General features: G+C 45.0%; 1 protein-coding gene across 1 annotated transcript; it reads right to left on the reverse strand.

Annotated features, from left to right (window-relative positions):
- Window positions 1-449: 449 nt before the first annotated feature.
- On the reverse strand, window positions 450-9,051 carry LOC111982110 (A-kinase anchor protein 1, mitochondrial). Its single transcript, XM_024013681.2, has 13 exons — window positions 8,961-9,051; window positions 8,617-8,840; window positions 7,984-8,103; window positions 7,123-7,864; window positions 6,583-6,758; window positions 5,940-6,066; window positions 5,690-5,814; window positions 5,435-5,612; window positions 5,134-5,281; window positions 1,533-1,600; window positions 1,337-1,407; window positions 1,174-1,236; window positions 450-1,050 (listed from the first exon to the last, which is right to left on the reverse strand). The coding sequence occupies exons 4-13, from the start codon at window positions 7,457-7,459 to the stop codon at window positions 988-990; spliced, it is 1,356 nt and encodes a 451-aa protein (XP_023869449.1). The 5' UTR covers window positions 7,460-7,864; window positions 7,984-8,103; window positions 8,617-8,840; window positions 8,961-9,051; the 3' UTR covers window positions 450-987.
- Between the last annotated feature and the right edge of the window lie 3,995 nt (window positions 9,052-13,046).

The raw sequence follows: 13,046 nt of genomic DNA on the forward strand, positions 1-13,046 counted from the left end.
TATTCCTAACACTCCCTGCCTAGTGCTTGACTAAGAGGAATTGCAAAAACTAAGCATTCGGTGCCATCTACTGGATTCACTACGTAATCTTGTTCCTCATTCCACCATTCCCCTTTTTTGTAAATTATCTTCTACATCAAAAACTACTTATAACAAATCAGAGAAAATAAAATACTCAAGCTCTCCCTTCAAAAGAAGATACAAACACTCAGTGAGAGGATCAGGCATTGGCTGACCAAGCAAAAAWGTTCTGCAGAACCATATATTTAGAGATTGGACCTTTAGGTCAATACACAAAAGGATCCTAAATGTGTGTAGCATCCAACAAAATGTACACAATATTCCTTAATTTAATACTTCCTGATTGAAGCCAATACATTTTCAGACGGTAGCTATACTGTACATCTTACAACACAAGTCTGTGGTTACGACCAAAGAGGAGACCTCCGTAAGGACAGTTGATCTTTATTTAGTTTCTTAATAGGAATGTATACATTAAAAACAAGTATTCAGTGTGTGTGTGTGTGTGTGTGTGTGTGTGGGGGGGGGGTGTAAGTGAGATTGTTAATTATGATTACATTATGTGTCCAATACAAACATTTATAGGACCGGGTGGGAGTAAATAAAACGTCACAAAATAAAAAAAACTTGGATTGTGTGTACATGGTTGTAAAGAAACAGGTATAATGGTTGAGTTGAGCAGGAAGACGTTGTGCCGCAGGACAACATTGTTGTGCCATCAAGGCAGCAATCCAGAGGTGGGACTGAGGGGGTAAAAAGGTGAAAGACAAGGCAAGGGCCCCGTTTGAATACTTCAGAAATCCATTGTTCCTTCCTAGCTAATGTGAGGTAATCACAGATCTGGATTGGTGAAAGTAATAGGGTGGTAAACTTACACCTATCCAATCACTTATAGACCTGTGCTTACCTCACAAGGGAGGAAGGAGCTAWTAAAACTATCTGAACAGCCAGGACTGCGCTTCACGGTCAGGGGCTGTCTACCCAGCTGCACAGTCCATTTTCCACCATAGCACGGTTCACAGACACCAACTGGAACAGCAAGAGAAAAACATTAGCAACATGAACCTATTAATACTTTTTTTTTTATAAAAGCATTAGGAGAAAAGCTTCAGTACTTTAAACATGTTCCAAAATAAACAAAATATTGCCTACCTCTTCTCCTTCTGTTCTCCATATCTGTACCAAAGGAATGCCACTGGTGTGACAGTTTGTGACCTGAGGAGTATGCAGATATACAGGGTAAGAACAGGGACTACCTCATGTCATTCTGCAGACTGTACATCAGCAGGAGACATATCCATGCACTTCTCTCTACCTGTGCAAGTAGTGCCAATCCTCGTGTCATCTCCTCCAGGGTAGATTTGGCTGCAGCTGAAAAATCTTCTCCTAGTAGAAAAGGAAGAGATAACACAGATATGAGCATGAACTTTAATTCATGTTTAAAATGCAGAATTTATCATTTTGATATTATGTTGTCCTGAAGTATAGAAAGAAATACAGCTGAAACATACCTGGAATGGGTGCAATATTTTCCAGGATCACCTCAGACCCTTGGAACGGCAACGCAACGAAGTCAGATCTGTGGGAGGAGCATCGTCAACATCAATCCCACCATTAATCGCATTGTTGCCACTAGGAATAAAATGTGCCAGGCAAATTTTCATTTTGCGGGACAAAATGTGAGATTTACCAGCCACATTAAATAGAAACCAATCTAACTGGTCAAGTGTAGTTAATGTATAATTTTTTTTTTTTAGAGAATCCACTTCTGATTCATTGACGCCACATGGAAGCGATTGCAATAATTATGCTAGGAGGAATGATAACGTTCACTTGGTGGGGTGACTCCTTGCACATCTCTGTCCATCTGGCTTAAAAATATCTTCTGTATGTCATTTTATTTGGCCACATCCTTGGTACTCTAAATTTATTTGCACTGTTTTTAAGCCAACTACACAACCAGGCATTTGATGAGAAGGGAAGCAAAATTACATCTAATTCCTCCTTGGTGGAAATTTCTGTGTGTAACATGCACACACACAGTTGAGGTCGGGAGTTTACATACACCTTTGCCAAATACATTTAAACTCAGTTTCACATTTCCTGATATTTAATCCTAGTAAACATTCCCTGTCTTAGGATCACCACTATTTTAAGAATGTGAAATGTCAGAATAATAGTAGAGAGAATGATTAATTTCAGCTTTTATTTCATTCATCACATTCCCAGTGGGTCAGAAGTTTACATACACTCAATTAGTATTTGGTAGCGTTGCCTTTAAATTGTTTAACTTCGGGCAAACGTATCAGGTAGCCTTCCACAAGCTTCCCACAATAAGTTGGGTGAGTGAATTGGCCCATTCCTCCTGACAGAGCTGGTGTAACTGAGTCAGGTTTGTAGTCCTCCTTGCTCGCACACGCTTTCTCAGATCTGCCCACAAATTTTCTATGGGATTGAGGTCAGGGCTTTGTGATGGCCACTCCAATACCTTCACTTTGTTGTCCTTAAGCCATTTTACATTTGGCATTGTCCATTTGGAAGACCCATTTGCGAACAAGCATTAACTTCCTGACTGATGTCTCGAGATGTTGCTTCAATATATCCACATCATTTTCCTACCTCATGATGCCATCTATTTTGTAAAGTGCACCAGTCCTCCTGCAGCAAAGCACCCCCACAACATGATGCTGCCACCCCCGTGCTTCACGGTTGGGATGGTGTTCTRCAGCTTGCAAGCGTCCCCTTTTTCCTCCAAACATAACGGTGGTCATTATGGCCAAACAGTTCTATTTTGGTTTCATCAGACCAGAGGACATTTCTCCAAAAAGTACGATCTTTGTCCCCATGTGCAGTTGCAAACCGTAGTCTGGCTTTTTTCTGGCGGTTTTCGAGCAGTGGCTTCTTCCTTGCTGAGCGGCTTTTCAGGTTATGTCGATATAGGACTCGTTTTTACTGTGGATATAGATACTTTTGTACCGGTTTCCTCCAGCATCTTCACAAGGTTCTTTGCTGTTGTTCTGGGATTGATTTGCACTTTTCACACCAAAGTACGTTCATCTCTAGGAGACAGAACACGTCTCCTTCCTGAGCGGTATGACGGRTGCGTGTTCCCATGGTGTTTATACTAGCGCACTATTGTTTGTACAGATTAACATGGTACCTTCAGGCATTTGGAAATTGCTCCCAAGGATGAACCAGACTTGTGGAGGTCTACAATTTTTTTTCTGAGGTCTTGGCTGATTTCTTTTGATTTTCCCATGATGTCAAGCAAAGAGGCACTGCGTTTGAAGGTAGGCCTTGAAATACATCCACAGGTACACCTCCAATTGACTCAAATTATGTCAATTAGCCTATCAGAAGCTTCTAAAGCCATGACATCATTTTCTGGAATTTTCCAAGCTGTATAAAGGCACAGTCAACTTAGTGTATGTAAACTTATGACCCACTGGAATTGTGATACAGTGAATTACAAGTGAAATAAGCTGTCTAAACAATTGTTGGAACAATTACGTGTCATGCACAAAGTAGATGTCCTAACCGACTTGCCAAAACTATAGTTTGTTAACAAGAAATTTGGGGAGTGGTTAAAAAACAAGTTAATGACTCCAACCTAAGTGTATGTAAACTTCCGACTTCAAGTGTACATACATACAGTACCAGCCAAAAGTTAGGCCACACCTACTCATTCAAGGGTTTTTCTTTGTTTTGACTATTTTCTACATTGTAGAATAAGAGTGAAGACATCAAAACTATGAAATAACACATATGGAACCATGTAGTAAGCAAAAAGTGTTAAATCAAAATATCAGTTGTTTTATGACAAGGTGGGGGTGGTATACAGAAGACAGCCCTATTTGGTAAAAGACCCAAATCCATATCATGGACAGAACAGCTCAAATAAGCAAAGAGAAACAACAGTCCATCATTACTTTAAGACATGAAGGTCAGTCAATCCAGAACATTTCAAGAACTTTGAAAGTATCTTCAAGTGCAGTCTCAAAAACCATCAAGCGCTATGATGAAACTGGCTCTCATGAGGACCGCCACAGGAAAGGAAGATCCAGAGTTACCTCTGCTGCAGAGGATACGTTCATTAGAGTTAACTGCACCTCAGATTGCAGCCCAAATAAATGCGTCAGAGTTCAAGTAACAGACAAATCTCAACATCAACTGTTCAGCGTCTGCGTCAATCAGGCCTTCATGGTCGAATTGCTGAAAAGAAACCACTACTAAAGGACACCAATAAGAAGAGACTTGCTTAGGCCAAGAAACACAAGCAATGGACATTAGACCCATGGAAATCTGTCCTTTGGTCTGATGAGTCCAAATTTAAGATTTTTGGTTTCAACCGCCGTGTCTTTGTGAGACGCAGAGTAGGTGAATGGATGATTTCAGCATGTGTGGTTCCAACCGGGAAGCATGGAGCTGGTGTGATGGTTTGCTGGTGACACTGTCAGTGATTTATTTAGAATTCAAGGCACACTTTACCAGCATGGCTACCACAGCATTCTGCAGTGATACACCATCCCATCTAGTTTGCACTTAATGGGACTATCATTTGTTTTTCCACAGYACAATGACCCAAAACACTTCTCCAGGCTGTGTAAGGGCTATTTGACCAAGAAGTAGAATGATGGAGTGCTGCATCAGATGACCTGGCCTCCACAATTGAGATGGTTTGGGATGAGTTGGACAGCAGAGTGAAAGAAAAGCAGCCAACAAGTGCTCAGCATACGTGGGAACTCCTTCGAGACTGTTGGAAAAGCATTCCTCATGAAGCTGGTTGAGTGAATGCCAAGAGTGTGCAAAGTTGTCAAGGCAAAGGGTGGCTACTTTGAAGAATCTCAAATATATTTAGATTTGTATAACACTTTTTTGGTTACTACACGACTCCATATGCGTTKTTTCATAGTTTATGTTTTCACTATTATTCTACAATGTAGAAAATAGTAAAAATAAAGAACCCTTGAATGAGTAGCTGTCCAAACTTTTGACTGGTACTGTATACATTTTTTTATCAATAAAAAAAGAAAATCAGTAATTACCAGCTGGTGAATTCCAATGTCAACCGCATTCCAGTTATATTCTGAATCCCCACAGTGAGTTTGTCACCTGATCTGGCGGAGGGTGTCCATCTTCACTATGTCATAGCCTCCATAGTCCACATAGCGGAGTTCCACCATGGTTTCCTCATGGTAACCCATCACCTGCGCTCTCCACCAGGCTCCTTCAGGCATCTGGGCAGCACAGATCACTCCAACTATGTGTGTGTGAGATATGCGAAGATTATTATTATTCTTTTTTTTTTTTAAGTAGCACATTTGAAAAAACTTCCACAACACCATGGAAAAATACTTTAAATCAGACATCCTTGAGGGTAAGGAGTCCCAAGGGCCTGGCTGTGCATGCATACCTTCCACTGGGGCTGGCAGGGGAGGGCACCCTGGGMGAGAGTAGCACAGGCTCATATTTTGGTCCAGACTGCAGAGAGCATGGAAGGTGGGGTGTTTGTGCTGCTGGAGGAACACACAGTTCCCAGATGCTATCTGGATCACCGTTACCTCAACTGTCACCCTATGGGGAAGCAGCAGCTGAGGGAGAGAGGCTTTTAGTCAAAGCACCACCTACAATCCCACAATACTTCAGCCAAGCAGAAGAAACTACTTACCCAGGATGTGATGGAGAGAGAGGGCAGGCTGGCCACTGGAGGTTGGACATAACAGTTGGTCACATCTAGATCGTTGAACTTTTTCCTGATCAGCTCCAGAGCACAATCCACCTGGTCCTCTGACCCTGAAGGAAACAGAGGGACAAACTGAGCAAGCCACTAGTGACACTACAGCTCCCACTGCCTAGGTTCCCAAATCCCAACTACAAGTTGTGTCCTGTTGTGGAGAGGCAGCTCCTGGGTCACTCACCCTCTATGTGGCAGATCTGGAACTCCTGGGTGTAAGGTAGGGCGGTGATGAAGACCTTAGCTCCAGACGTCTCCTTCAGGTAGTTCACATGTCGCCCCTTCTTCCCAATCAATCTACCAACAAAATGCTGTTCGACAGTGAAACCGGAGAATACATAGTATCATGCATAAGTTACTATATTATACTAGAAGATGTGCGTCTTTCTCTGAGCGTGCACACATGCTTTCCAGGTCACTCTTGCCCTGATAACACCAAGCACTTCTAAGAGTAATTGGAAAGAGATACGTGTGCGTACATGCTGCCTGGCTCTGTGGAGTGTCTTCTTGATTGAGAACCTGAGYTGATTAAGACAACAGGCAGGGCAGCAGGACTCCCGTCACACACTGCCCCTTTACTCCAGCCCAACCCACCATGCCATAGCCCTATGAATCAGACAGCTGTACCCAGGTCAGTCACCAGAGCACCAGGTCTCAGGCTCACTTAAATTGAGACGAATGACTGCAGCACACTACTGTAACAGCTATATCTACAAGCCCTCATGTCACCTGCATTAGAGAACCTAAACTGGAAATCAGTAGCCAGAGAAAATACATTATCAGTAAGGTYGTGGAGGAATGATGGTTAGACAGGGAGGTAAACTCACCTTTGGCACATCTATCTCCCAAACAGTCAGTGACTGGCTGCTGTTGTGACTGTATTTTTCAATTGCCTGATCGGTGTTCGGTAGCTGACTTGGTGGACTGGGACTGCTATGCTTGTTGTCCCTGGCTTCATGTTCACAGTAACCGTCTACACAGTCCATGCTGTTCACACCAGAGCCTGGGGGCAGCAAGGATCAGTCACTAAAAACAGTCACTTGTGTTGTGTACACAATACAACCACGCAAACACAGACGGTATAAAAGACCCACATACATCACAACAGTAACAGAGAAGAGAACACATTCTGTCATGGCAAGAGTTTTCCTACTTGGATACTGTGCATAAAAGGAAAATAAATATATTTCTTCAGTGCAGAAAAATATGCCCTGAACTCATATGGCACCTGTAAACAGAACACAGGCCATCGGTGTGACCGATACAGCTACACTGCAACACTAAGAGATAAAGCGACAGGTCAGCTTGGACAGAAAGGATGTTGATATGTTGTGAGAAGTTGAAAGTCTGCTAATCAGGCAGCTCACCTGGAACATTTGCCATCCACCGACCGTTAGTGAGGAACATGCTGGTGGCCCCCAGTCCTTCAGCGGGTCCTCTGGGTGGTTGCGGGCTCATACTGGTGCTCAAGTCCTTGCCACTGGAGACCTTTTCGGTCTGAGCAGAGCTGGATCCAGAATCACCTACTGCAGAATCTTCTGCTAGCTCCAGCTTCTCAGTCTCAATCTCAGCTCTACTGCGGTGGTCGTGTTTCACGTCCTCCTGAACTATAGTAGATGAACTGATGTTCTCTCTGCCGGTTGTTGAACACAGAACCTCTTGGAATAGAGGTGGCATCTCATGCTCAGGTTCACTGTTATCCATTGAGATGTGGTCTGGGGCTTTGCAGGGGTCCTCGCTACGGAGAGGACTAACACTATGTCCTAGCTGGGTCTTTTCCTTCAGGAACTGACTCACTGCTGCGGAGACCACATCAGTGATGAGACCTGACGCCAGCTGGTTAATTACTGCGGTGTTGCTCCTGATGAGTTTATATTCCTCAGACTGGTCTTTCTTCTGAGGTGTCCTCAGAATTCCCAATGGCTGCTTTGAGGCAGACACCTGACTGGTTATAAGGTGGCTGGGGGAAGCCAGACACGTGTCAGCCTGTAGACTTGACTCACAGGTTGGTTCTTCCACAGCAGACAGGATGTCTCCCTCTGGCGCCAGTCTAACCTCCTCCTCTGCGGGCGCCAGTCTAACCTCCTCCTCTGCGGGCGCCAGTCTAACCTCCTCCTCCTCTGCGGGCGCCAAGTGCTAACCTCCTCCTTCTCTGCGGGCGCCAGTATAACCTCCTCCTCCTCTGCGGCTCCAGTTAACCTCCTCCTCCTCTGCGGGCTCCAGTTAACCTCCTCCTCCTCTGCGGGCTCCAGTATAACCTCCTCCTCCTCTGCGGGCTCCAGTATAACCTCCTCCTCCTCTGCGGGCTCCAGTATAACCTCCTCCTCCTCTGCGGGCTCCAGTATAACCTCCTCCTCCTCCTCCTCTGCGGGCTCCGTATAACCTCTCCTCCTCCTCCTCTGCGGGCTCCAGTATAACCTTCTCCTCCTCCTCCTCTGCGGGCTCCAGTATAACCTCCTCCTCCTCCTCCTCTGCGGGCTCCAGTATAACCTCCTCCTCCTCCTCTGCGGCTCCAGTATAACCTCCCTCCTCCTCTGCGGGGCTCCAGTATAACCTCCTCCTCCTCCTCTGCGGCTCCAGTATAACCTCCTCCTCCTCCTCTGCGGGCTCCAGTAAAACCTCCTCCTCTGCGGGCTCAGTATAACCTCTCCTCCTCCTCTGCGGGCTCCAGTATAACCCCTCCTCCTCTGCGGGCTCCAGTATAAACCTCCTCCTCCTCTGCGGGCTCCAGTATAACCCCTCCTCCTCTGCGGGCTCCAGTATAACCTCCTCCTCCTCTGCGGGCTCCAGTATAACCTCCTCCTCCTTCTGCGGGCTCCAGTATAAAACCTCCTCCTCCTCTGCAGGCTCTCCAGTATAACCTCCTCCTCCTCCTCTGCAGGCTCCAGTATAACCTCCTCCTCCTCCTCTGCAGGCTCCAGTATAACCTCCCTCTCCTCTGCAGGCTCCAGTATAAACCTCCTCTTCCTCCTCTGCAGGCTCCAGTATAACCTCCTCCTCCTCCTCTGCAGGCTCCAGTATAACCTCCTCCTCCTCCTCTGCAGGCTCCAGTATAACCTCCTCCTCCTCCTCTGCAGGCTCCAGTAAACCTCTCCTCCTCCTCTGCGGCTCCAGTATTTCCCCTTCCCCCCCCCCGGCAGCTCCAGTATTACCCTCCTCCTCCTCCGCAGGCTCCAGTATTACTCCTCCTTCTGCCAGGCTCCAGATAACCTCCTCCTCCTCTGCAGGCTCCAGTATAACCTCCTCCTCCTCTGCAGGCTCCAGTATAACCTCCTCCTCCTCTGCAGGCTCCAGGTTCAAAGTGCTGTTTGTAGTGTCCTCCAGTGTCTCAGACTGTGGTGGTTGATTTAAACCTGCACTTTCACCGATGGACTTAGATTTACCAGAGCCTAGGTGACAGATTGATAAGGAGCAAGTTGACTCGAAGCATAGCTGGTGTTCCCATTGTAATTCTAGATCCTGCTCAGGTCCACCCTCAGCTGCAGTCTCTAGGAACACTTGAGCTGAAGACTCAGTGCTCTCGTAAACAGGCTTCACGGCAGCAGTATCCAGGCCCCTAATGAGACCGTCTGCAGCCACAACCCTTACCTCAGGTTGTGATTGGCAGAATGGGACTATACCCGGCTCTGCTGCTGCTGGTGTGTTTGTACTATCAACAAGCTCCTGTTCCACTAATGACCGCTCCCTCACTGCGTGCCCGTCCATATGCGTCCCAGTCGAGTGGCCATTCTCCACAACACGGTTACCTACGTCTCTGGGGGAGGACAGGTGCTCCTGGTCTGCGGTCGTCTCATCATTTGCGTCATCCTTGTCAGTGAGGTGGTGTTCTTTCTTCCGAGAGGTGTACCACCACAGGCCTAGGAAAGCCAACACTCCTGACAGGTAGAGGGTCAGAACGGATTGAAGCCTCTGCACCATCACCTAACCTCCTACTGCTAACAGCAACACCTGAGAAGAGAGACAGACAAGTTAACAGCATAGAGACAAAACAACACCCTGTCTGTTAACTGGGATAGAAACGGGTAAAGCACTGATAAGGCTCCAGTTAAGAGGGCTAAGAGGTCATACCCACACCATCCTTCTATATCCAGAAAAACCTGTTGGTCTCCACCACACCAACCCTCTGGGCAGCAATCCCATTAACAGCCAGGCCATGGTGACAGCATCTGATTACAGCCAACAGAGCTCAGCTCAGGTGCTACATGGTACCCTCTGCAGTAGTTCACTTAGGGACGCAGGGTCTGGGGCAAAGGGCCCTGATAGGATAATGGTGACACACCACTTAAAAAATAGGACGTCAACAGTAATTATTAGCTACTGTATGTGGGGAACCACTATCCCTTTTATTATCAGTCATATAACCAATAGGCTACATATCTTGTGTATTAATTATCACCAGTAATATACTGAACAAAAATAAAACCCAACATGCAACAATTTCCAAGATTATACTGAGTTGAACAAAAACAAAAGTTTGTTGATTTTTTTTTATTTTGCTCTAATCTATGGATTTCACGACTGGGAATACAGATATGCATCCGTTGGACAGATATGAGACACTATGCTCACAACTTTGACATCAGCAAACCGCTCACCCACATGAAGTGGTCTGCGGTTGGATGTACTGCCAAATTCTGTAAAACTGACATTGGAGGCTGCTTATGGTGGAGAAAGAAACATTCAATTCRCAGCAACAGCTCTGGTGCACACTCCCTTACCCGGCTCTGCTGCCACTGTGGCATTGTGTGACAAAACTGCACATTTTAGAGTGGCCTTCTGTCCCCAGCACAAGGTGCACCTGTGTAATGATTTCTTATTAGCTTCTTGATATGCCACACGTGTCAGGTGTATGGATTCTCTTGGCAAAAMATGATTGTGTTCTTTCCACAGAATATAAGTCAACCTAGCTAGAAGTATTGTTTGTAGTTAGGACAGCCGGTCAGGGTCTGGCCAATGTGCAGGTCCACCCATAACCTTTTTGTGGAGCATTATAAAAAAGTGGTGAGTGAAAGGCATGCCATTCCCTCACAGATCCTATCTGTGCAATGAAACAACATCATGGGCTACATTGCAGTTCCACTAAAGCCTCTGACCTTCAGGCTCTGGCATACCGACAAGCTGGCTACTCCCCTCGCCAGGCATGCCCGTCAAGGCAGATAGGCTAGAGAAGTTAGTTACACAACATGACAAGTACTGTTGCACTTATTTCTCCAAGGAGGGAAGCTAACATATTTACAATAGTTGGTTTCAAATTCCAAAAGGAAAGAATAACTTCATAGCATCATAAATATGCAAATGTAAGGTTCAGGAAAAAAATGCAACAACCTGCCCTATGCTATAGGCTACAGCAGTTTATTTATGAACAGTGATCTTCAAGACAGGACAAGAGGAGCAGCCTAAAAGTTTGACAAACAAGCAGGTTCATGTGATGGTCCAGTCTTCGTATTCCTCAAAGGATTTCCTAACCTATGCTCCATATCCGTCTCTGTTTACAGGGCCTCCACTCCCAGCAGGAGAGGTTAGTGATAGGCCTACCTACCATGCTCACCAATATCCCCTCCCACAAAAGCCAGACCCCTAACTGCAGACATTTGCCAAATCATAGATAGATGACTAATGGCTGTGTTCATGGTCTGACTGTAGTCTAACTAGAGTATGTTTTTATATATAGAATTGTAGCCTATAAGTCTAAACCAAACAGATCAAAATGTTGAATCCTTGTAGAATAGCAAATTATTTAACATGTTTCCTAGAATTTATTTTGCCGTTGAATTTTTCCAACTGTACATACTGATTWAAAAAAATGTATATTTAATGCCTAGCTAATTATCCTAATAGGATTGAGGGACCTCTAGKTATTGCATTTGCTTTAGGTCAAAATAGTAAATTGAGCAAGCATGGACCCTCGGAGATTGGTCCATGCTTGCGTTCCTTATAACTAACAATTCCCTGGTAGCATGTTTCTGGTCTTAGGTTCAGGAATGGCTGAAAAAGCAAAACAAAAGTTGACCCTAGAAATAGCATTGTTGGGACATCTGGACAGATTGTCAGTTAATAAATAATTTTACTAGGAGTATTATTAATCTTCAACTTAGAATTTGAATCTATTGAATAGAATCCACAAATTACATGTTAAACATCACAGCATAGTTGAAAGATATTGGTGCGTAGAAATCCGAAGAGGGTGGCAAGCAAAGATTGGTGGGATGGGCTGAGGGTTGGGATGTGGAATTGGAGACAAGTAGGAGTGGAGTTGCTGGGCGGGGGATAGAATGACGGTCAAAGATAAGACCAAAAATAGTCAAAAGAAAACAAGTTCGAATGACACTAAGGGGAAACGTTGTTACACCTAATGCCCATTTGCCTGAGGCGGATGCCGCCCAGGTGTTTGTACACACACGTAAATAGTGTTGTTCTTGATGTCTTTTGCATCGCTGTTTTCCTTTTTGGTCGTTGGTGCATTAGGGGATGGGGGTCCTCAGGGTGGGGAATGGAATAATTGTATTAATTTCTSGGGGGGGGGGGGGGGGGGGTRTTGGACTGGTGGCMTGGCCTGTGGCTGATGGATTGCTGGTTCGGGTCCATGTTTTTGACCTTGTGGGATATATTTTGTACTGAGTGAGGAGTTCCCTTGTCAATTTAGCTACCAGTACTCCATTGTAAAAAATAAATAAAAACATTTTGGGACGCTATAGAAATGCATTTATACTGAACAAAAGTTTTAAAAAACAGCCTCAACCACAGACCACATGGAACCAAGCCGCCCAGGACATCCACATCCGGCATCTGCAGGATTGTCTGAGACCAACCACGCAGACAGCTGATGAAACTGAGCATTTCTGACTGTAATAAAGCCCTTTTGTGGGGAAAAACCATTCTGATTGGCAAGGCCTGGCTCCCCATGGGTGGGCCTACGCCCTTCCCAGGCCCTCATGGTTGCGCCCCTACCCAGTCATGTGAAATCCATAGAGTAGGACCTAACAAATTTATTTAAAATTGACGGATTTCCTTATATGAACTCTAACTCAGTGAAATAGTTGAAATTGTTGCATTTATATTTTTGTTCAGTATATTAAGGTGTACAGTCATTTGACAAGTATTATTCTATTACACATTCATGCACACAAATGTGAACTGAACATAAATATGAAATGCAACATGGAAAATGTTGTTCCCATGTTTCATGAGCTGAAAAAAAAGATACCATAAACTTTCCATACAAACAAAAGGTTTCTCTCAAATGTCTCCTTTGACAAGATAATCCAGCTACCTGACCAGGTGTGGCATGTCA

The sequence above is a fragment of the Salvelinus sp. IW2-2015 genome, linkage group LG20, assembly GCF_002910315.2.
Source record: "Salvelinus sp. IW2-2015 linkage group LG20, ASM291031v2, whole genome shotgun sequence".
NCBI classification, from domain to species: Eukaryota; Metazoa; Chordata; class Actinopteri; order Salmoniformes; family Salmonidae; genus Salvelinus; species Salvelinus sp. IW2-2015.